At 43.7% G+C, this 22,493-nt stretch overlaps 1 protein-coding gene across 2 annotated transcripts in view; it reads left to right on the top strand.

Moving 5' to 3' along the window:
• znf423 (zinc finger protein 423) overlaps positions 1-22,493 on the top strand; it is a 144,314-nt gene that overhangs the window by 37,250 nt on the left and 84,571 nt on the right. For both annotated transcript variants that reach the window (XM_057347487.1, XM_057347488.1), the window contains exon 3: positions 3,853-4,056. In XM_057347487.1, the coding sequence (XP_057203470.1) occupies positions 3,853-4,056 (204 nt within the window). The remainder of the gene's footprint in view (positions 1-3,852; positions 4,057-22,493) is intronic.

Below are 22,493 nucleotides of genomic sequence, written 5' to 3'. Positions count from 1 at the left end.
AACATTTCAAAAATATTAAACACCGTTTTATGTCGCTAACACATTTCTACTACATTTGCAGGCCCAGTTCCCACAGACGTGCGCTTCACGCAACGCTAGCTTGACAGCTATTACGGTAATGAAACAAAAATAGCTGCACGCTTTCTGTCACGAGTGGCGCTCGCTGTAGATATATGTTAATGGCCTACGGAGCGCAGACATGAAATATATGAGCGCTAAGAATATATCAGAGAGACGTTTTTTGGAATGACTTTCTTAAAAATCGTTAGTCTCCTCAGACGGCACTCTCCGCAGCCTTGATGTCATTGAGCTTGACCGTGCCACAGTCAGTCTGTGTTTGAAAACACAGCATGTGGGTTCAGAACGATTCCGCTAAGCCTTGTTGGTCTTGACCTCGAGTCACCTTTGCAGGCATCGCGTGTAAGTGCGTACATTCGCAGTTACGTTTTGTTGTCTTTTAGCTTTGAAGTACACTAGTATATAGTTGATCTTAAAATGTGATAAAATGACCCTTTAGGATGTCAATAAAAGCATTATCTTCTGGAAAGTAACAAAAATAGGGATGACTCATCAAGCAGCACACATTTTTTGGCCAATAAGTTAAACTCTCTCACACCTATGATCTTTAAAGGTCTTCCTCATTTCATTCCAAACCTGTGTGACTGTGTGAAATGAAGATATTTTAAAGAACGTTGGTAACCAAACAACATTGGCTCCATTGACTTCCATTCCATAGACACAAAACCATCAAGACATTTCTCAAAATTTCTTCTTTTGTGTTTCACATAAGAATGTTGTAAACACATTTGTAATGACATGAAGGTGAATTAATGACAGAATTTGTATTTTAAGGTATTTTAACTATCCCTTCAAGCGTTCCTTATATGTACAAAACAGTCTTGATAGTTTTTGACAAGGGGATACAAGTGAACCGCTAAATATTCCGAAACTCGCACGCGAGCTCACCACCGCCCGTGTCCCGCTTCACGCCCATCGGTCTTCCTTTACACTACCCCCACGACACATTGTGTTTACGTGCGCGTTTGGCTTGTACGTGTTTGTCAAGGCCGCGGTCGGAGGCGGTAAGACTCACAGCTGAGGTGTGTGATACGTGTGTATCAATCTTCTACTGCAGCGAGAGAAATGGAGCCCTGTAATGATGGTGGCCCTGCACTCTAATGGAGTGTGTTCTAGAGGGCCCCCTCCAGAGACTCCCCTCCCCACTTCCCTCCTGAGAGTGCATACGCTTACCGGAAAGGAGGGGGAGAGAGCGGGCGGTGATGAAAGAAACATGCAAAAGGAGAGGAATACGGGAGGAATGGAAGAAGGATGGAAGAGTTTAATAGGTAGGTTATTGGCGCAAAGGGGGTTGCCGGCCACTTTTATCCTTGTCTCAGCCTCCTCCTGCGTGCCAGCCGCACTTATGACTGGAGAGATGGAGGGATGGAGAAAGAGGAGGAGTGCGGAGGAGAGGGAGAGAACGGTCCCTTCCTGCTCCTCCCTCGTTGCCATGGTAGCAGGTTGTGCTGGCATGTGCCTTAGTTGGCAGTGCCTGTACCTCTGGCATGAGGGTACCTGGGGGAATCAGTGTGTGTGTGCGTGATTGAGTGAGGAAAGGTAGGGAGTGTTCAAGGGTTACTGCCACCATCCATTTTCCCCGAGATTAGAAGCTCTCATGGATGAAATAGTGTAGTTAATGCACCTTTTGTGTGTTTGCGTACGTGTGTGTGTGCGTAACCGCTGCTCAGGGCTCTATCAGCGTAGTGTCAGTTAGGGGCCGTTCTCTTCCCTGTCCAGACGGCGTTCTCACCACTGGACAGATGGCCATACCCCTCCTACCCCCAGCCCTGCCTGCACCACCCTCCAAACCACCATGACGCCCCCACCTTCACCCCCACCTCTGCTCTGATGGGGATGAAATAAACTAGAGCACCTCAACACTTCCTTATCCAAATGCCCCTCCTGATACTGAGAACCCCACACACACATCTACAAACCTCTCATTTCGCTCCCCCCCGGCTCATTTCCACCTGCCGTCCGTGCTGGGCCGGAGCCCAAAGTGAGACCCTGGCTCTCCTCCGGCCGGTCTCCGATCCGCAGGCCCCATTAGCGTGGTCTGCTGCAGAGCGTAATGCAGCGCCAGGCCTGGCCAAATTAGAGCTGATCAGAATGTGTGGAGCGCAGGAATGGCCACCTCCTGCTTCTCTCTGATTGCACAAGTCCAGGATGATTAGACAGGATGTTAAGCCCGGGGGAGCCGGTGAGGAGCCCTCCCTCTCTCTGGCCTCCACTTCCTCCCTCCTTTTGCCGCTCCCTCTGCCCTCGTGTTTCCTCCTTTTCGCCTGCTCTTTTTCTTCTCTTGTTATTGCCTCATCGTTGTTTTTCACTTTGTGTTCTGTAGGATCTTGTGGTGCCTTAGAGGTAGTTCACCTAAAAAGGCTGAGGACTTTCTGTATGATTGTGGATCACGCAGATGTTTAGCAAATAACCCTGCTCTTTTTTTATATACAAGCGAATAAGGAGTTAGGGTGTCCAAAAATGACACGTACTGCATTCTGAAGTTTTCTGAAGCATGTAAAGAACTGTGTTTGGAAAATACCAAAATTTGAATCTCTAGTTCCCATCTGCGTTCATTATATGGACTCGAGCAAATTTGAGGTCCTGCTGAAACTCTGTTTTGTGTCCCGCTAAAGAAAAAGTCAAACATGTTTGGAATGACACAAGGAGGACTAAATTGACGCTGACAGGATTGTCATTTTTGGGTGAACTGTCCCTTTAATTTGCTCAATCTTATCAGTGTCTCCTGCTCTAATTCTGTCTCCGGATCTCTCACATTTTATGTGTCGTCTTGTCTCGCTCCACTCTCTCTTTCTCTCTCACTCAATCTTGCTCTCTCCTCCCTCTTCCTCCAGTCTCGTGTGTAGTCCTTTCAGCGTAGAGCCTTTAATGTGATAATAAGGTGTGAAAATGGAGCCACAATGGCGGAAGGAGGATTGCAGTGGCAGATTTCTTCACTGGTCCTTACCGCTTGCCACCAGCGACTGGGTGGCTTATGCCCAAGCGGCTCTTGAAGCCTCGAGCCCCTCTCATGCACTCTATTGTAGCGGCTCACAGTAGCTTTTATGCAGTTTGGACCTGCGACTAAAGACACTTAAGCTGGGATTTGGACTGAATGACTGTGATTCTGGGTCATTTTCGCAAACCCCGTGAAATGGTTTTCCCTACGTTGACATTTTCTTTTGAAATAGGATGTAGCTAATAAGTTTTGGCACAGAGATAAACCATGATTTTGCTACAAGCTAATTGATTGCAGGTATTATTAGTGAGGGTGATATTTTCAGTCATAAAATCATTTGATCGGACTTTCCTGTAGCTCAGTGGTAAGAGCATGGCGATAACAACACCACGGTCATGGGTTCGAACCCAAGGGATTGCACATACTTAGAAACAAATGTATAGGAAAATGCAATGTAAGTCGCATTGGATAAAAGTGTCTTCCAAATGCGTTAATGTAATGTTAAAATGTGTGTAAAGTCATGAATATTTTTGGTGTTCTTTTTTCTGGACGAGAAAAACAACCTCCAATTTAAATTTTATGAGGATTGCAGCACTAATGTTTTTCTTGTTGTTTGATACAACCTGTTTGTAAATCTTACATAGATTTTTTATATTAAAGCCGTTTCGCTACCACTGACATTTGCACAGGCTCTGAATCAGCACATACCTGTATATATGAAGTACAATAAAAAACAACCATCAAATAATTACTACGGTTTGCTTCAGTTGTTGAAAGCAATCTCTGGCTCTCATATCTTTCCCCTTTCTCTCTGGTGTGTATGTGTGTGTGCACAGATGCGACAGTATCAGAGCGAGACTCAGAACGAAAGGAGAGCAAGGCGGCAGGAGAGGATGGAGAACAGAGTGTGACGAGTCATGATGAGAGGGTGGGAGAGGATGATCTAGATGATGACTCTATCTTCACCTGTGACAACTGCCAACAGGACTTTGAGTGCCTGGCAGAGCTGACCGAGCACCGTACCAACCACTGCCCAGCAGGTTTGTGTGTGTGTGTAAATGTGTTTCTTAACGGTGTCATTCATGAGTTGACTTTGTAGATTCCTGCCTTCTGTTTGAGCAGCCCGATGTAGCAACATTGGTTTGGTAGGGAATTCATTATTTTCCTATATGGTAGTATCCAAGCCGTGCAATGGCACACATGAAACCTGATTGAAAATAATTGTTTTTGAAATTCCATGTGGTGGTGCAGGAATGACGCACGGCGGCTTTAATTTCTCATTCCTGAGGAAATAATATTGGTAGAAGTTGGAGGCAGTGGGGTTAGTCCGAGGCCGCTGGCTGTTCTAGAGTCAGTTTGCTCCCGCGGGAGACCGGTGTTTTAAAGCTAACACGCGGTACACGCGCACAATAGCCGTTATTACAATCGCGGTAATTAATGAAACGCTGAAAGCGGCCCTGCAGGGGCATCTGCTTCCTAGCAGATTAATCAAGGGCCGCTCCTTAACAAGCATAAAAACTGAGAAGAGAGAAAGACAGACAGACCGAGAGAGAGGGAGAGAGACTTGTAGTTTCAAAACAGAACAGTCTTAGAGAGTATATATTTTTTAAATTCTGGGATATCATCTTAGTTTGAATCAGAGGTGGGTAGAGTAGCCAAAATCTTTACTCAAGTAAAAGTACAAGTAACTAGAGAAATTGTTACTCAAGTAAAAGTAAAAGTCACTATTTTAAAAATTACTTGAGTAAAAGTAAAAAAGTATGCAATGAAAAAACTACTCAAGTAGCTAGTTACTTAGTTACTTTGTATCTGATTATATAGGCCTACTACATAAAATTAATATTAACGCCAATATTTTAATATTACATTTTAATCAATATTTTTAATTATCATAAGCAGATATCTTTGCAATATACTAGAGAGACTAAAGAATAGACAAACACAGAAGAGACAAGCATTTCTGTAAATTTCATCTAGTCCTGATGTCAATGTAGTTTACACAACTTATTTAGAATAATAGACCATGTCAAACTAAAGCATGAACTAAACTCAGAGCATTTCCTAAGATGATCTAGAACATCTGCAGTGCTCTCTTAAATGAAATACACATTTTTGAACAAAGCTCATGTTTTCTCGTGTTGTGTCACGTGTGTGTTGTGAAACGCTCTTACTTGTAAACAAACAGTAAACAGTGAACCACACGCCCATCAACAAGTTTTCTTCCTTCTGTTCTTCAAATGTATATTTCTGCAAGCCCACGTCTCTGTGTCTGACAGGTAACGCGCATGTTGCGGTGTCTGATGAACAGGTTGCGCGGGTGCGTGCATATGGCGGGCATTTATCATTGCTGGCAAACAATATGACACATTTGCAGTTTTGATTGTATAGATATAGATTCATATCCACTTCATCCAACGTTCTTTGTTCTGCGTGTTCTTAAATTTCGCGCTACGAGGAGTGAGCAATCCTGCTTCAGATGATTCAGATCGTGCTGCGAACTGAACAAATCATTTGAACTGATTCATTAGCCTATTCAAATGGTTTTGCCCATTGTTCAATTAATGCTTTCAAAAGAATCGACTCAAAAGAATCGATCACTCTGGAATGCCCGTAAAAAGAGACGACAACCTTGAAATAAACAACGCATTTTATAATGCATATTTTAAAATGAAGGAACGAAGGAACGTCACGCAATGTAAGTTATGTAACGAAGTAAAAGTACAGATTTTCTATTAGAAATTTACTCAAGTAAGAGTAAAAGTACACACTTTTAATTTTACTTAAAAAATACATATTTTCCAAAATGTTACTCAAGTAAATGTAACGAAGTAAATGTAGCGCGTTACTACCCACCTCTGGTTTGAATGCATTAGTTTAAGTGACGTTTATTAAGTAGCAGTAGTTTAGGTGGTGTTTGGAGGATCTGTTGACAGAAATGCAATATAATATACATAACTATGTTTTCAGAGGTGTATAAAGACCTTACATAATGAAGAGTTATGTTTTTATTACCTTAGAATGAGCTATTTCTATCTACATACACCGTGGGTCCCCTTGCATGGAATTCGCCATGTTGTTTCTACAGTAGCCCTAAATGGACAAACTGCTCTACAGAGCGTGATTTATAAATACGTTATCTCCTTTGGCAGCGAGCGAAAGTGTGACAACATCTTAGTGTTGTGTCAGCCACCGTAGTGTTTCAAAAGGGAGGGGAGGGGGTAATGAGCTGTTGCTTGCAATTTGCAACCTCACCGCTAGATGCCGCTAAATTTCATACACTGGACCTTTAAATATATATATTTTTTGTTCTATTTAATGTTTCATAATATGCTCAAATTATTATTTTTAGTAATAATAGTAAAAGTTAATATAAAAAAGACTCGCTGTCAAATCCTTTTAAGTTCTTGACACACTCCTGGGAGCTGGTCTAGTGGGTGAGAGAGTAGCATCCCGCTGGTGACTTCATCAGATAAGGGACAAACACACGCCATTTTGTGTGTGTGCAAGTGCGTGTGTGTCAGGGAGGCCATGTTGTGGAGAGCGGTGGATGGTTCCCATGGCCCCTAGGAGAGTCTGGCCAATATCAGCACACCAGCAGAAGGCTCATAAAGCCACTCTATCAATTTACAGTTATTATTATGATCGCATGCCCGTCAGAGCAGGAATATTCGCTCTCAATTCAAGCATAGCCACACCACGCCATGCCACGAAATGAAATTTCTATTCCCTTAACAGAAGAGAGACACCTGGCTATAGAATTACACCCGGAATCCTGTCATACGTTTGTGCTGTTGTGTGTTTGTTTGTGTATTCGCCTGTGTGTGTGTGCGAGCCTGCCTCATATTTACACACTTGTTTCCGGCTTTCGACAATAATATAACCTCTGATATGGTTGCTAGCAGTCCCTGTCGCCATTGTCTTTCTCCATCTGACTCGTCATCTTTCTCTTTTTTCCTCTCTTCCCTTGCTGCCATTGATCGCCGCTAAAATGAGTTCCACGGGAGACGATATTAGAGATGAAGAACGTCTGCCCTTCTATTCCTCCACATGTCTTTGGCTTTACTTATACTGTTACATTACACTGTTTCTGTTTCCTAACGCTTATATCTTTACCTTCTAATAACTTGATATTTTTTCAACTAATTCAGTGTACAGTGGGGTCTAAGAGTTTGGACATTTTATAACATGACATTGCAAAAAAAAAATTAAACCTACAAATGCAATCTTTTAGTATTTTCATCAAAATTCAAATAAAACTGCTGCGTCATAAGGACATAATGGAATAAGTAGTTTTCTAGATTTTGTTTTATGTCTAGGCAAATGTGTGACAACATTCTCAAAGCATGTTGGGATATTGAACATCAGGAAATGTAAAGTATTAGATAAACTGAAATTGTTATGTTAATAAAAAACTGTAATAGATTTAAAAAATATATTTAAAAAAATAATAAAGTGACTTTTGACTTTCAGACCCCACTATACTGTGATTTTTTTAAATAGGTGTTTATACAAAAAATTTAATAAAATTTATACAAAAAAGTTTATAAAAAATTGACTTCAGTGTACAATTAATCTGTTTGCATGTTTTTGTGCCTAATTGTTTACAGCAGTCTTCATATTTTTAGAAATTACTACCTTTTTAAAAATTTCTACATTTATCCCTCCTATTTTTTGGCACGGCACTTTTCTAAATGACCCCGCGCCCCTGATAACATGTTTGTTTACAGAATTGCAGTCACACATTTATTGGCACCGCGGTCTGCGTACGCGTGTATGTTTGCGCGAGATCGCACTTTGCTGGTTTTTGGACGCCTCAGTATTGTCTAGTCTGTGTGTGTTTATTTTTGCGTGTGAATCTGTTGGGTCATGAGTGTAGATTAGCGTTTGTGAGCACAAGTATGTGAATGTGTGGGTGATAGTGGAGCGTGTGTGTGTGTGTGTGTCGTACCGTGGGCTGATTCTAAGGGGAGGCTCTACTGGAGGAAGAATCTGGAACACTGGTTCCCTAAGGAGCGCTTGGAAAAAACCTCAGATCAAATGGAGAACATTCACTGCGCTGCTTCGCTCCACTGCCCTGCAACCGGCCAAGGTTGGGCCCTGGCTGTTAACAACACTCAGCTCTCTCTCTTTCTCTCTCTCTCGTTCCCTTTCCTGCTGTCCCCTGTGGCGTTGTGCAGTTGACCCTCCCTCCCTAGTCTGGAACAGAAGGCCCTATAGCCTCCTGGGGTAGGCTCAGTTGAAGAAAGAAGCCAGGTTAGAATTCAAAGTGATGTGCGTGGACCAGTAGGGCCCATTCAAGTGTGCTTTTAGCCTTTAGTACTCTTGCTTGCCTAAATGTGTAGATTTTATCGGACAGTCGTGACCATAGAATATATACCCATATGCATATATCTAAATACATATTTTCATAATCAACTAGTTTTTGCCTGAACTTATTTTGAAGGTATTTTGCATTGTGAACGTCTAACAGCACCACAATGCACTGCTGCTTAAAATAGAAACAACAAAAAGATAAAACTAGACAACCTTACTGGATGAGCGTCGTCACCCATCCCTACCTACAAGCAGCTCATGTGGCAGGACCGGGGGGTGAACATCAGGCTGGGCACAGGACAAACACACAGAGGTGACCACTGCATGACAGCTGAGCTTTTCTAGCTTGTCCCAATCAAAATTCCTTTGACCTATTTCTTTTAAAACCACACATTTCAAACACACACACACATCTGTGTATAAGATGTATGTCGACTTGTGTTTCCGAAACAAGAGCGAATGAGAAAGACCAGATAGAGGACTTTTGGGAGTAAGCCAGAGAATGCTTGAGTGAAGCAGGCAGCCGTGTGGGTAAACGAGAGAGCTGTCAGTCAGCTGGGGGGCGGGCTCTCCACCTGTCAGATACAAATAGGAGGCGAGTGCTAATTAACCCGCCTTCAGAAGACTGAGGGGAACGGCAAGCGCTCCAGAGAGACAGATTCGGAGAGAGAGAGACTGAGCTGGGGGGTTGGCAGTCAGTAGAAATAGCTCTACATCGCTCACACTCTCTCTATCACTGCTCAGAGAGAGAGGGAAGGGTGGGAAGATGAATTAGAGGGAGGTGTTTCAGGTTTTTTTGGGGCCTTTTTGCCACTTTTATTTATAGGTGTAGTCGAGATAGGACAGGGAATGATGGGCAGAAACAGGGTGGAATGGGGTCAGTAAATGTCACTAGCTGGTTTCAAACTCTCAACGGCCCCACGGTTCAATGTGCACGTGCGCTGTCCTCTAGGCTGTAGCCATTAAGCATCAAACTAAGGATTTAGCAATAGCTTTTAGCTTTGTACACTCTTGAATATAAAGATTCTACAAAAGGTTTTTGATATGTAATGCCATAAAAGTTTTTTGGTTCTCGAAAGAACCTTTCAATCAAAGGTTCCCAAAGGAACCATTTCTTTTTCACCTTTTTTATAGACCACTTCAGAAAATGTAGGCAGCGCTGGTCCAGAAGAACTTCCTATTTCAGTTTTTTGTTCTTTGAGATTAAAATTTAAGATTTAAAACTGAGATAAATCAAATTGAAACTGAAAGTGCTTCTGGACCAGTGTTTACATCTTGCGAAATGGTCTATAGTCTAAAGAACTTTCTTCCCTCTACAAAGGACCTTTGGTGAAACAGAAAGATGATGTGGGTGTTAAAGATTCTTTATGGAACTGTACAGCCAAAAATGAAGAGTTTATTTGCCAAAACACGTTTTTCATCATTTTTATTATGTTATCATGTTTTTATTGTGTTAGGGAGCTGTATTTTTCTTGAGGTATTATGACTTAATCAAAACAACCCATTTGCAGTTTGATCTATATTATTTGGAACGCATAATAAAATAACATGATTTTTAAAAAAACTTTTGAGTTCTTTTTATCTGTTTTTGCAAATAAACACTTTAAATGGTTCTTTTATTTTTACCTTTTATTTTTGACAGTATGTACTTAATATCCCATTCCAAACAATACAGTATTTAGATATTTTTGAGCATTTGCAAATAACGTCATTGTCAGGGGAGTCTTGCACTTTTTGCCTTAGACGAGATGAGACGAGACCAAAAAAATAAGTGTTTAAAAAACCTAGTTCTTTGTAGAAGTAAGATGTGTTAGTCAAGAGTTACCATTTTTGTTTAGCGTTCAAAGGAGACACGGGTTCGAATTCCGACCATTTTTTTTAATAAACCAAGAAAAGTAGCAGCTGAACTTGACAGCCAGTGATCATCATGCTGTTTTATTGTGTGGAAAAGAGCAGATTTGGCATTTTGATAATAACTCTTGTTTTATTGGTAGCTAAAGGCATTGTCAAATTAGCCAAAATATATGAACACACAAGGGTGGGAGATGTGTGAGACTCTAAGAATGACAGCCGCTCCAATTCCGTGCAAATCACAGAGCTTTCTGGAGACTTCTGTCAGCGCAGATTCCTTGTGGCCTTGGTAAATCTCTCTCTCTCTCTGTAGATCTGTAACATTCAATGCACACAAACTCATTTACTTTAGTAGACATGCTCACTCACTGACACACGCAGAGCTGTGTGCCCTCTCCTCTGCATGCAGGCGGCTGGGTGGGGAGTTGTGTGCCTGGCAGGCAGTCAGAGTGTAATGGGGGGTATGTGACGGGGCCTCTGGGTGGTTCGGTCCCTTGAGAGACCGCTGTCACCCCCCTCATTCTAACACTAAACACACACTCAACAGCCACACTCGCCCAGGGCATTTTGTACCACAAATGCATATTCTTTTTTCACCTATCCATCCATCTGTATGTACGTCCCGGCTAACCAAAGACCCCCCCCAACTCCTGTCTGTCGTCACGGCAGCAGCTGAATCCAGGGAGGCCAAGACTCTTATTAAAGCTGCAGATCATTTTCCATCTCCCTTCATCCTTCAGAGCGAGAGAGAGGGAGAGAATAGTTTGCAACTTGATCTGGCTGTATTGAGAGAAGAGAAAGCTGTGCAAGGAGAAGGACAAACTCAGATTCTAGGGCCTTAAATTACATTTTTAGTTTTATTTTGTGGATAGATGTGTCTTGACATAAATTGTATGTTTAGTCAATGTGAGGCTCTTTTACATACAAAGAAAATGCACAATAGTCTCGAAGCGTTTTACTTAGTTTACAAAAAATACAAATTTGTCCCCTGAATGCTCAATAAAAACTACACTTGGGCCACATCCTACGCTTTGTTAAACTTAGTGTTTTTTTATCCTTTGGTCATGTGTTATCTCACCTAGGGCGGCAAGTAAACCAACACTGGTGCCCTCTTACAAGAGAGATTGAAGACGCCCCTGCCTACACCAAAGAATTGTGTGTGTGTGCGCGGGCACCTTTGCGTGTCGGCGTGTTTGCAGAAATCAGACTACACGTGTTCCCTCAAACTGAGTGCTGCTTTGTGTGTTGGTCCTCCCTCACCCCATCCGTTCCCTCTCTCTCTCTCTCTCTCTCAGAGCCAGAGGGTGGCCTGAAGATTCCTCCACTAAGCCTTTGGCACAGATACAAATGCAGTCACAGCTGGTTGTAAACTCAGGTTTTCCAGGGAGAGCAAGAGCCCTGCCTCCATAAGAGAGAGCGAGATTGAGGAGGGGAGGGAGCGCGGCATGCTGGGATCGAGAGAGAGAGGGAGGGGGTGAGACGAAGGAGGGTTGTTTCAAAGCACACTGGAAGTCATTTTTCATCACAGGGTTCATTTTTCACGATGAAGTTCTTTTCTCTCTTCGTTTCTTTTCTTTTCTCTCTGTTTTCCTCCTCCTTACGTACCAGACTCCACTTATCCTCCGCTTCCCCCCTTCGCTTTCGCCTCTCTCGCATTCAGCCCCAGATTCTCCTCTTCCCCTCTTATAAAATATGGATGGCACCAGTTTTGGGAGGGTTGAGAGGCTCTCTGGCAGAGAGTGCGGTGCTCTGTGTCTGCAGAGACCCGGCTTGTGCGTGCACCTAAACACTTCACTGAGCAATCTGTCAACATGTCAGAGACACATGTTTTGTTAAAAAAAAAGCCGAAAAAAATGAGGAAAAAAAGTGCTTCCAGAGGGAGTAATGGCTTCCCACCAGGACTCCGAAAATGCTTTGAATTCAGCAGATTTCTATTGCGGGGGGACTCCCCTGGGGTGCCTTTTTTACAATGCCTGCATTTCAGAAATTTGAGCCAAAGACCCCTGGGGGTGTCCTTTCATAATGCCTGAAAATGTAGGGTTATATTGTGTGCAGTTCCCCATGGGGCCTTTATTAATACCTGAATTCTGAGGGACTGGAAATTACACAGGGACTCTGTGGGGGCCTTCGCTCGCACCAGGAAGGGAGAAAAACTCTGTGGGGACGTTCTCTTCTCTCCTCTTCTCCTTCTTTTCCTTCCATCCTTTTCTCATTTCCCTCTCTCTATTTTTTCAGCTCTACGCAAGACTGAAAAAAAAGAATTTGGTAAAGGACACAAAAAAGGAGCGTGTGTGTGCTGTGTGCGTGTGTTGGCGGTAGCGTACTTGTATTCAGCTTGCCTTCTCGGAGGGAAAAAATCAGCCGATTAAAAATGTAACTCTCTCTTTCTTTCTCTCTCTCTCTCTCTCTCTCTCTCTCTCTCTCTCTCTCTCTCTCGCTCTCTCTCTCCATGCTGCTGTGTCGAGCAGGCGGGCGGAAGAGGGGAGAGTAAATATTTGGTCTGTCTGCGTGTGCCCAGGAAGAAGCCAAAATCTGTTGGAATATCCACACACGTTTTTTTCCTGGTCGTGGGGAGAGAGAAAGAGAGATTTGATATTCCTGCTACCCAACGCGCTCATTTGTATTCATTGGCTATAGGAAGTGTGTGTACTCACAAATAAACGTAAAGATAATCAAAGTACACAATTACAAATCTAGTTTTTTTTGGTGCACATCCACACAACTATGCATAATTCATACCGTGCTTATTTGCACAAGCTCTGGCCGCACGTCGCTGTTTTAGCGGGCGCGTTCGATGCGACCGGTATCGCCGCCAGGTTCAAACAGTCTCTCTTCTTCAGTATTACCCTCATCTGCAAATGCATAAATATTACAGCGCGCCATAACTCATTCGTACATACAGATCTGTTCGCGCCTCAGGAAGTACAGCGCTTCGAAATGAATTTTCTTCAGATTAAATAAAGTTTCCATTCCTGGATGTGACTGCTCAACTTTGAGCCCAGAGTCAGTCGAGGCCAACGCTGCTCCCATTGAACGATTGTGTCGGTGCGTTGGAGTGTGCAGGTTCTTTCTAAGATGGCTGCCCTTTGTTGGTTTTCTGCAGGGATGTGGTCTTTGTCAGAGCCCCGGGTGAGGCTCTGTGGGCGGAGGAGGTCAGGTGTTCCGGACTTTCAGCGGGCGCCACGATCGGTCTGCGTGTTAGTTAGCGTGTGTGAAGGGTTTGTGCGAGAATGTGACCCCTGGTCGGTGGCCGTGACCTCCGTGACCCCGGGTGCTGGAGAATAGAGCCGTCACCAGGTTCTTCACAGGGAGCCGCAGTAATGAGGAACAGCCTGTTCTCTTGGATTCTTGCGCCCCTGTGGCAGCTGCCCCCCAAACTCTCTCCCCTTCTTTCACCCTATAATGGGTAACCCAAACTCTTCTCTCTCTCTCTCCCCTCTACAGCCCATCGTTCTCTTGTCTCCCTCGCTCCAGGTCTCCTGCAGTGTCCTTTCTCTCTTTTTCATTTTCTTTTTCATTCGCTCACTACCTCCTGTTGAGTTTGGACCATGTGCCCCCAACTCGCTCTCTCTCAAGCTCTGCTTCTCCATTATGGTGTTTGGCTACTAGCTGTGTTCCTCCACTCCTCACTGGCTCCCTATAGCCAGCTTAGCGTGGGCTGAGTGTGGGTGTAGAGAGGGCCTGTGTGGGCCCTGCAGGTTTGGGCTCAAGATGTGCTGCTGCTGCCGCTCTCTGCTTATATTGTTACCACAGAGGGGTCATGGTTTTTCTGGTTAGCATGGTCCATTTAGCCCATGCTGGTTGATGCCGTGAGTACACCGTATGGTTGTAAAAAACATCTTTATCTATTGACGATAATGCAAAAGTATCTGTACACTGATAGAATTTAATTGAGAAAGCTTACATTTTTTATTTTTTGCAATCTTTATATCATATTTTTAAATTATTTTTCTGCAGATCCAGAATAACTAGACACATGGCATTAATGGCTAAGCCGATTGGCCGGCTGCAGAAATGAGCTCAAGTTTCAAACTGCTTACTCTTAGAGGGTCTTGTGCTACTTACATTGATTTAAAGGAACCCCAAAATGAAAATTGTGTCTTCGTTTACTCACCCTCAAATTGTTCCAAAAGTTTCTTTTTTCTTATGAACACATAGAATTCTTGGCCACCATTGACTAGCATAGTAGGAAAAATTGCTTTATAAATCTGTTCTGTTGAACACATAAGAATTTTTTTTTCCAAATATCTTTCTCTGTGTTCATCAGAATAAAGAATTTGAAACAACTCGAGGGTGAGTAAATGAAGACAGATTTAAATTTTTGGGTGAACTGTCCCTTTTGGTGCTGGATAGCTGTCTCCAGATACTGTTGACCTTGGTTACCATATAGTATAAAGACACGGTCAAGTAGGGCTGTACGTCAAGACAACACGCCCCTGCGTAGCTGCAGACCCCGGGTACGCACACACACCTAGACCTGCATACTCTTTCACAATCCGACACTCGAGGGGCCCAAATCGTGCACACACTCTCACACACATGGTGCAGGGGAGCCAAAGGGCAGTGTGCCAGGGGGAGAGCTGTTATAATAGTTTTAACCCTGCGCTCAGGTGTGGCTCGCCTTTGTCAAGTGAAATGTCAGGAAATGCAGCGCTCCTGGGACGTGCGCACGGAGAGAAACGGGCAAGGCTGTCTGAATCTACACTCCTTTCAATGAGCCCAGCCTTTCCCCCTCTGCAGACAGAGCAGAGTCCATTAACCGCGGCTGCCAGCGTACACGGACACACACTTTCACACGTATTGACAAAGCCTCACGCAACCGATACAGCACACTTGTCAGATGTGCACGTACACAACCACAAGTGCTTTTCTGGCCTGGTTTTACTACCTTAAAGGAAGGCGACATGCCATGCTGCCTTCTGGACAAACATTCACATCTGAAGCAAGTCTGTAGTGACTTAAAGGGTTGTCTAGGTAAACAGTTCAGTAGGTTTGAAGGCATCCTAACATTTCTATTGTCAAGTTTAAGTTGATGTATTGTGAATTGTGTTTTTGGTGTGGTTTTGTGTCCATAGCATGGAAGTCAATGTTGTTTGGTTAGCAACGTTCTTCAAAATATCTTCTTTTTCAGATGACCGAAAGTCATACAGGTTTGGAGTGACTTGAGAGTGTGTAAATGATGAAGGAATTTTCATTTTTTGGTGAACTATCCCTTTAAACAAGCTTCACGTCTACTCAGGTATGCATCGGATACATAATACATATATTCTCATTTCCGTAGTTACGATATGCCACATCTGATATTTTTGCACACGGTACTTCTGTGTCCGTAGATGATAGAAAGCCTCTATTCCAATTTTCCCTGAGGACGGCCCCCCTTGGGGACCTATGCCAGCCTCAGGCAGGCTCTCACACACCCATTACGCCCTCCCTCTATCTCTCTCGCACACACTCATACATGGTGACGTCAGTGGCTGGTTGCTCCCCTGGGTGCCGTGAGCAGTCTTTGTTCCCCCTCGTTTCCCCCCTCCCCTTCAGTTCTGCTCCTCTCCATGTCCTTTGTCCCTGGAAATAGCCGTCCAGCTAAGTGCCTGATTGGAATCCTTCGCGTCTTGGCAGGGTCGCGGGAGGGGGTGCGAGATAGATGGAGAACAGGACAGGTCTAGATTTAGAGCACGGTATCGAATGAGGGAGGCACATAAGTTGTTTTTTTCTTCTCTTAGTGACGTTCAACGGAATTAGCACGCTAGGTGCGTATTGTTCCATATGGAGATTCCCAAGAGAGAAAGCGAAAGGGAAGTGCGTGATGGGGGTTGAACGTTCAAAGGATACAGTCCTCTACTGAGGGTTAAAGATCTGGAGAATTCTTCTGCTGTTTCTCTGAGCTCAGATCGTACGCTATCCACCCAGTCATTGTAAAATATTTAAACCTGTTTCTCATTTCTGGGGAGGATTGGAAACTCACTGCTGAATAAGTAACCAGACCCGGGGGTGGATGGCGAAGCCAGCACGCAAACTCCGCCTTGGAAAAGGCGACAAATAAAATGCACAAACCCCGATAAGCAAATGAAAGAAAAACAAAAGTTGTCACATTGTTAGTTAAGGTGTCTCGTCAGAGCTTCTTTTCCCACTGAAGTCTTTTCTCATTCTCTTTTATTCCTTGATTCTTTCTTTTTTCGTTTAATGAGAGCGGCTCCAGTGGAGCACAGTAGGGCCGTGGTGGACCTGCTCTCTGGCTGGCTAGTGGGAGCGCCCTGCTCAAGTAATGAACTCCCCCAGGACGCTGCACAGCAATGCGGGCCTGTTTCCACGCTCCGTTCCCAGGGCGGACCACGACTGCTGCTGCTTCTGGGAGGGGAGACGGCAAGGAAGAGAGGGAAACGGAGACGCTGGTTACCCCCCGGTCTGCTGCCAATGCGTGCGGCCTGCGAATGGGTAAATAAACTGGGGTGGGGGTTTGGAGGAGAGAAAGAAGGTGTCGTGAGGCTCTGACAGCTGTGGGGGGCTAAAGGTAGACTGGTGAAGGGCTGATAACCGGTCGGTATGGATCGGACGCATGATGAGAAGACTAATAACCCAAAATCTTGCTTGTTGAGGAGAGCTAAAATGAATATTTGTCTATTGGTTTTGGGTTGTGATAAACAGCTGGTTTGTGCATTTTGCTAAATTCATGTTGACGATAGGTATCACATTAAGAAATGCTAGGGGACAGAACATTATTTTGTTTATTAATGCATATTTTTTATTTTTAAGTTTATTTTTATGTTTGTTTAGCTGAAAGCATAGTTAAGCATGGTTAGCTGTTTGTGATTGTCACTGTTTGCTCATATAGTGTGTTTTTTTATTTAGGAAACACACAAATAATATAAAATAAAAAATAGCTTAGACTAAAATGTTTATGTGAAATTTAGTTCTCAGTATAGGATTTTTTGATTCTGTTCCTTTAAGAGTTCAACAGAACGAATCTGTTTTCCTGTTGGACCAATCAGTAACAGATTCACTCTGAGCAGAAAACAAGCCCAGTGTATTGTGGGATAGCAAAGGGATCTTTTGGTGATAGTGCTGTGATTAGGTTGCTCTGACAGCTATGGCGAGTTTCCATCACCAGTTTGGGTCAGAACGGATAAACTTTCTGATGTAGACAAGGCAGCATCATTACCCCAGAGCCAGAAAAATGCGATATGTGCATGTCAGAGTGGCTTGGCAGGGCTCTATAGCTCATAGACGAGGAGAAATTGTTCCACTGTTTGCGCCGAAGGCCAGAGCCAAGACTTAAATCTAATTTTGGCCTCAATCGGCAATCAATGAAAAATCTTGAATGTGATGTTTTAGAACTTTGGAGAGTTGAAAATGAACTCAGCAGCAGTGGAGAGGGAGTTTAGTAAGGACAAGCGGAGAGGTGCTGTAACTTGTTGTGAACGGATGCCTGATATAGGCCAACCCTGTGTGTTTGTCGCTCTCAACGCAAGTCATTTCACACCTAAGACACATCAATGGCTCCTGACAGACCTTTTAGTAGACAACAGAATTTCTTCCAAATGAAATACGGCAGGAAGGATTGTTTTTTTTCTTTTGATGTAATATTACCCATACATCCTTAATTATTCATATTTTAGTAATGCAGTCTCTTAACACTAGTAAGTAATAAAACACTTGGGGGTTTGATTTAATTTAATTTTTTCACATTAATTTAATTTTGGGGCATGTGCGTGAGCTAGTGCGACAGAAAAACGCACCCTTTCGTATCGGCTGTGTGCTGTTGTGTGTGTGTCCGCGTTTGGGCTGTGTTTTTCTGTCTCTCTCTGTCTATTTAATTAGTTGTGTTTGCTGTGACTTACCGGCGCTCGGTTTTAGGGGTTGGGGATTTGAAGAAACCCCTAACCCTACGTATTACACTTCTGTGCGCTACTCGTCCCTCGCCATTTGTGTTACACGCATGAACGATTTCTCAAATAATAAAGTGTGTTGATAAGTTTTTTTATTACTTTTCTAAATCTCATAGACTTACATTGGAGGACAGACCTAATTCTACATTCTCACTTAGGTCGGTAACAAAATCACTGAGAGGACCGCGACTTCTATGCATTTCTTTATAAAACGTCAAAATGCAGTTGAATTTGATTGTCTGCCATTGAATGAATGTATGGGGGGGGGTTTGGGGGTTGGAGGAGAGATGGGGGGGAACATGAAAGGCGGATCAACGGCCGCCACACGTCCATCACTGAAGCCATTTTCATGTTTCTGTTCTCCTGCTTTATTAAAAAGTGGTGGCAGGGAAGTATTTGATGTCAGGATGGGGCTGCACATTTACTGTTAGTCCCACTGCAATCCTTTTTTCTGCCGTGGAGTCCGAGCAGCTAGCGGTCGCCATTGATCTCACGCACCCGTCAAGCTGCCCTCTACCACACTGTGTGCCCAATTGTCTGTGCTTGTATGTATGAGCAACCATTTGTATTCATGGCTCCATAAATATGTGCGTATGTGCAAGCGTTTGTGTTCCTGTTTGCATAAGCATGTGCATTTCCTATATGTGCCACTTGTGGATATGTGATGTGTGTGTGTGTCTGTTATTGTGAAGCGTTTGAATGTGTGTCTGTCTGAAGGTCAGCTTGGTTCTCCTTCCCAGAGAACAGCCCCTGGGGCGATGCCAGAAGTTCCCAACAAAAGTTTTTTTTAGGCGGGCAGTCACAGTGGACAGCCTTCCCCCCATAGGCCAGCAGGAGGGCTCCCTGCATGGGCTGGGGCCTTGCTGGCAAAAGGGGGAGGACCAGGATGGGATCTGGCAGCGTTTGTACGTCCTGGTAGGGGTTAGAGTGTGTATGTGTGTGTGAAGGACTAGCGCAAAGGCAACCCCAGGAGCCAATGGATTGGAGAAGTTTTCACATTGCCTCCATCCTCTGTTTCTAGCTTTAGCGGATGTAGGGCGTAATTACTGGACCCCCTGGCTTCCCTTTCACCCGACCACTGCCTTTGATCTGTTTCATGTCGGGCAGATTTTTTTCCCCACTCGCTGTACCTTTGTCTCGTCCTCTCTTTCTTTTCTCCACCACTTCTTTTCCCCCGGCTGAGCCCCCTTTGATGGAGACAGTGTGTACTCTTTAATACACAAAGAGACTTTTCTCTCTCTCCCCACCCTCCATTTTGTTTTAAAATTGGGCTTTTTTTTGTTGACAACCACATTGAACTTGATACTGATTTTTCCCTTCCTGTTTGCGGCTTTGTAACATTTTATTTTGTTTTTTCATCTTCATGACCTTGGTTAAAAGCACCGCACTTTTTGGCCCGTCAATGCGTTAAAAGCAGAATAAACTCACAAATCGGTTGGGTTGCGCCGGCATCCCTCTTTGCTTTTGAACTAAAGAAACGCAATACGGGGGATGCTGGTGTTAGCTTAACGCCTGAACGTTGTTGTGTTTGTGTTTATATGTCAGGGAGTGCATAGGTTTACAGAAAAAAAACAATCCATTGATGAAAACACAGCAAAGTGAATAAGCGGCCCTCACCTGTTGGCGGTCGCGCATTGTCCGTTGTTTAGTGAGTGTCCCGCCGAGCACTGATCCATAGCCTCCCGCGTGTGTGGAAGTGGGGGTTGTGTTTGTTTGTAAAGTAATGGCATTGTTAGCATAATGCTGGGTTGATTTGCGATTCGCTGTGGCATGATATGGCTATTCTTTTGGGCTAATTGCCACGCCACATAGCGTTTCGGTGCGGGTCTGAGTTTCTAAGAAAGCTCAAATCTGATAGATGCTATCAGAGCGGGCGTGGGTATGGCCCAGAGATCAGCGTTTGTTAACAGATCCCAGACAGGGGGCCGTTGTGAGTTCAGCGTTTGTTTGTTGAAAGAGTTTTTTTTTTGGTAGTTTGACTCAGGTTAGGATTTATCTCTCTCACTTTATCGCTGTATGTTTTTGAGCATATGTGTACTTTCTTATGCTTAAGGTCAGCGGACACAAAATAGCTTACCCCAAAATGATCATTTTATCATCATTTACTTACCCTTTTTCCACAGAAAACAAAGGAAAAATATGAATGTATTAATATATTAGTAAAATGATATATATGAAAGCAGCTGCTTTTATGCTTTTGCATAAATCATCTGTTTCCGTGTTCCATCTAAAAGAGAAATGATATCTTTTTATAAAAGTTTCTTTCCTTACTTGTGAACTATCACTTTAAGGGCAGCTGTTCGTGTTTGTATGTTTGTGGGTATGTGAGAAAGAAGAGCGAGACAGTCTGAAACAGTGTGTGCTGCTGTAATGACAGTGGTAAGGTGCAGATGTTCGTGTTTATATGTGCTGTATGTGAGCGTGTGTGTGTGTGTGTGAGAGAGAGATAGAGAGAGAGAGGTTGAGCAGAAGACAGGCAGAGAGACAGTGCATGCTGTTGTAATGACAGTGGTGAGGTGCAGTTCTCCCCGTGTCCTTGAACCCCGGCTGGGTGCTCTGGTGTCGCCCTGGGGAGCGCACCATTTAATACCACAGTAATTATCCTGTCCTTATTCACCACATTGCTGTCCAGGTGTCTCCTTCACTCTGCCTCGCAGCGTGTGTGTGTGTCTGCGTGCATGAACGTGTGTGTTGTTGTGTTTTTTTATAGTGCCTGCGCCCTGTATTTTTATGCCTCTTAATATTCATGACACCTTTTCATTAACTCTTGTGGGTGTATTTCTTAGTCAGATTTGTGTATTAACGTCATGTGTGATAGTTCCTGTTTACTCGACTGTTTGTGCATTACACGTGTTTGTGTAGTTCGTGTGTGTGTGTGTGCGTGTATGGATGTCTGTCTCTGTGGATCTCCGGCTCGCCGTATGTCTGTGTGACTAATGGCAGGTCCAGGTGTTCCTCTCAGTTCTAGAGGTCCCCGGAGGGCCGAGAGCTCCCACTGTGGCAGCATGGGCAGGAGGTACCTGCCTCTTTCTGCATGTGTAGAGGGTCCCTTGGGCGATGCAGGCTCATGAGGCACCCAGTGGCCCCCAACCCCCCCCCCAGTTCCATGTTCCTCCTTACTTGTCCCCTCATAACTTAAATTTAATGAAGAATGGTATTATGTATTATTACATGGCTCCCTGCTTGACTGTGGGTCAGTGGCGGCATTCTGCATTTAGATATTTTAGAGTAATGTCCCATAAACTGTATTATTGACTGTTTCAAGGCAAGACATGTTATTTGTGCTTTATTTGGTAAGTAGGTCCAAATTATAAGAGGGATATTGTCCAGTCAGCTGTTTTGTAGTAATGTTACCTAGATTGTTCTGTCTGGGCTTATATTGCAGTAATAAATGGCTGACTATACATTATCCTTTGCCTGACACGTTATATTTAGTTTTCCCCACTCTGGTTGTTTTAATGATTTTTATTCCAATATCACTCACTTACTTTGAGTTGTCATCAGCAGTACACTCAGCTGACTGCAGGAGGCGATATTCACGCCCTAGTGCTCAGTCTGCTCACATGCATGTGACACATAAGAGGTGATAGCTTATTCATCCTGTGTCATGTCCCAATCATGTTCCTCCTTTCTCTCCCTCAACTTTCATCGCTCTCTCCTTTGAAATAAGGAACCCTTTAAATTGACTTGGCATTTGATTCGGACATAGCCCTCAGAGTTACACAGCAGTGCCCTACACGGCTCCAATGGTCATCTTCTTCACTGTGGGTTTGTGCAGGTATAAGTGGATTATTGTAGCATCAACTCGTCAGCTGGGAGCACTTGTTTGAAGGCTTGAGATGGATTAAACACTCATCAGAAATAAGGTGCTTAACCTGTCAGGCCCCCGAGACAGTTATATGTTAAGCTAAGAGCGATGGCTATTATAGTCACACTGCAGTTTTACACTGAATTTGGGCCTTGTGCTAACAGTTAATTGTTAAAACATTTTCAGCATATCTGTAATGCCGAGGATCAATAATCCTGGCTCTTTCAGAGCCTTCAATTGAGATTTCTGAGTACATTAACTAAGTAAGGAAAGTTTGGCTTAATTTGACTGACCTAAAAAAAGATGCATGTTCATTTTGTACATTCATGTTTATATATTAGAAGTTATATTTCAGATGTGCTAGGCTCAAAAATTGGAAGGTGCATGTGCCCCATTTCTTTCAATGGGCACTGTGTCGGCTAAATTTGGTGGCGTGAATGGGAGGGTGTACACACGTTATGTTTTAGATAGCATTAAGAGCTTTCCATTAGCCTCCTCCTGTAGCACGGGAGCCTGCGGGCACAATTACTATTTTTAACAATGAGGTTTAGCTGATTGAGTTCAGGGAAAAGATGGATGGTCAGATACTAAACCTCTTCATACACCAGATATATCATAC

Source organism: Triplophysa rosa, linkage group LG12 (genome assembly GCF_024868665.1).
Source record: "Triplophysa rosa linkage group LG12, Trosa_1v2, whole genome shotgun sequence".
Classification (NCBI taxonomy): domain Eukaryota; kingdom Metazoa; phylum Chordata; class Actinopteri; order Cypriniformes; family Nemacheilidae; genus Triplophysa; species Triplophysa rosa.
This window is presented reverse-complemented; position numbering and strand designations above follow the sequence as displayed.